At 45.1% G+C, this 1,400-nt stretch overlaps 1 protein-coding gene across 1 annotated transcript; it reads left to right on the top strand.

The window, feature by feature from the left end:
- Positions 1 to 843: 843 nt before the first annotated feature.
- TEOVI_000174000 (60S ribosomal protein L38, putative) lies at positions 844 to 1,092 on the top strand (the record flags this gene model as incomplete). The annotated part of the gene is made up of 1 exon (XM_067224923.1): positions 844 to 1,092. One exon carries the CDS (start codon positions 844 to 846, stop codon positions 1,090 to 1,092), a length of 249 nt encoding a protein of 82 aa, XP_067081024.1.
- Between the last annotated feature and the right edge of the window lie 308 nt (positions 1,093 to 1,400).

The following is a 1,400-nucleotide window of genomic DNA, read 5'->3' as shown; positions in this document are numbered from 1 at the left end:
TTTTTTTGGGGGGGGGGGTTGAGGCGCGTTTTAACGAGCCTGACGACGGAAGAGTTGGTACTCCTCTCCTTTCACCCCGTCATTTCTTACTGGGGCCTTTCGGTCGGAGGTTCCCTCACATAGAATCGTACAGTGATGACCTGACATTATTCACCCACTCGGGTGAATGAATGCAGCGCTCGATGTATTTCCCCTCTTACGGTTATATTTTCCCTTCATTCTGTTTGTTAACGTTCGGACGCGTGCATAAATAACTTCTCTTTTTGTTTTTTTTAGATATGCAAACTACTATATTTGAGCACTGAGTGTGGTCGTGCACACGTTGGAAAGATGCGAATGAAACTGATAATTGAGCAGACTGAAAGAAACTGAAGCTTCAAATTGTGCAGGTGCGCTGTGAAGGAAACAACAGGTAGCGGGGAAAAAAAACAAGGAAACGCTTCAAACTCATGCAATTGCTCGTTTTCACCCGCAACTGTCGTTACTTCCGTTGGTTTTTTCACAATTTTTTTCTTTGTTTAATCGGCTCGAGCTCACAAAATATTATATATACACGAACTCACCGAACGAGGACGTTGTTTTTTTACCCGTGGCCCTAATGTTGTTGCCCTTGTGTGCAAAGGGCTCTGAGCTGCCATTTCTTTCATTTTGTGCTTGATGTGTCCCCCAACTTACTACACGATTATTTTCTATTAATTTTCTCCTTCCATTTTCTTCACTTGTTCCCCCAACACACACACACACAAAACCCCCACCCATTCCATCATGTCCTTCTGTGTGCCGCCGTTGTGCATCACACAAATGGCAACTTATACCTTGCAACGTTACCCCTAAGGGGCAGAAATGCCGCGTGAGATCAAGAACCTCAAGGAGTTCCTTGCTATTTGCAGTCGCAAGGATGCCCGTTGTGTGAAGGTGAAGCACAACCCGAAGGTGACCAAATTCAAGGTCCGTTGCAGTCGCCACCTTTACACCCTCGTGATGGCTGACAAAAAGAAGGCTGACAAGATCGAACGCTCCATCCATCCATCCGTAAAGAAGATCACCGTCACTTCCCGTTCGCACGCCAACAAGAACACACCGAGCAAATGAGGATCGAGGAAGCAAGTGAATGCTGAGAACACTGAGAATGCAAAAACAGAAGGAAGGAAACACATGCGGTAAGCACGTGTGCATCCATATGAATCGGTCAACTGTGCTAGCGTCTCTTTCGGTTTTGGTCCCCCCGTCCCCTCCCTCCTATGCGGTATTTTCCTAATTTTTAATATAATTTAGCAACCATCGAAAAAGAGGAGCATTGAGGGGTGTCTCCTACTTGCGCTACAAAAAAGCTCATACCTTTAGAATTCCAATTCTCTTATTCATCTCTTACTTTTTCATGCATGTATGAAGTTGAAGTA

This window comes from Trypanosoma equiperdum, assembly GCF_001457755.1.
Source record: "Trypanosoma equiperdum strain OVI genome assembly, contig: ctg_418, whole genome shotgun sequence".
In the NCBI taxonomy this organism is placed as follows: Eukaryota; Euglenozoa; class Kinetoplastea; order Trypanosomatida; family Trypanosomatidae; genus Trypanosoma; species Trypanosoma equiperdum.
The sequence above is the reverse complement of the archived record's forward strand: the minus strand, read 5'-3'. Positions and strand labels throughout refer to the sequence as shown.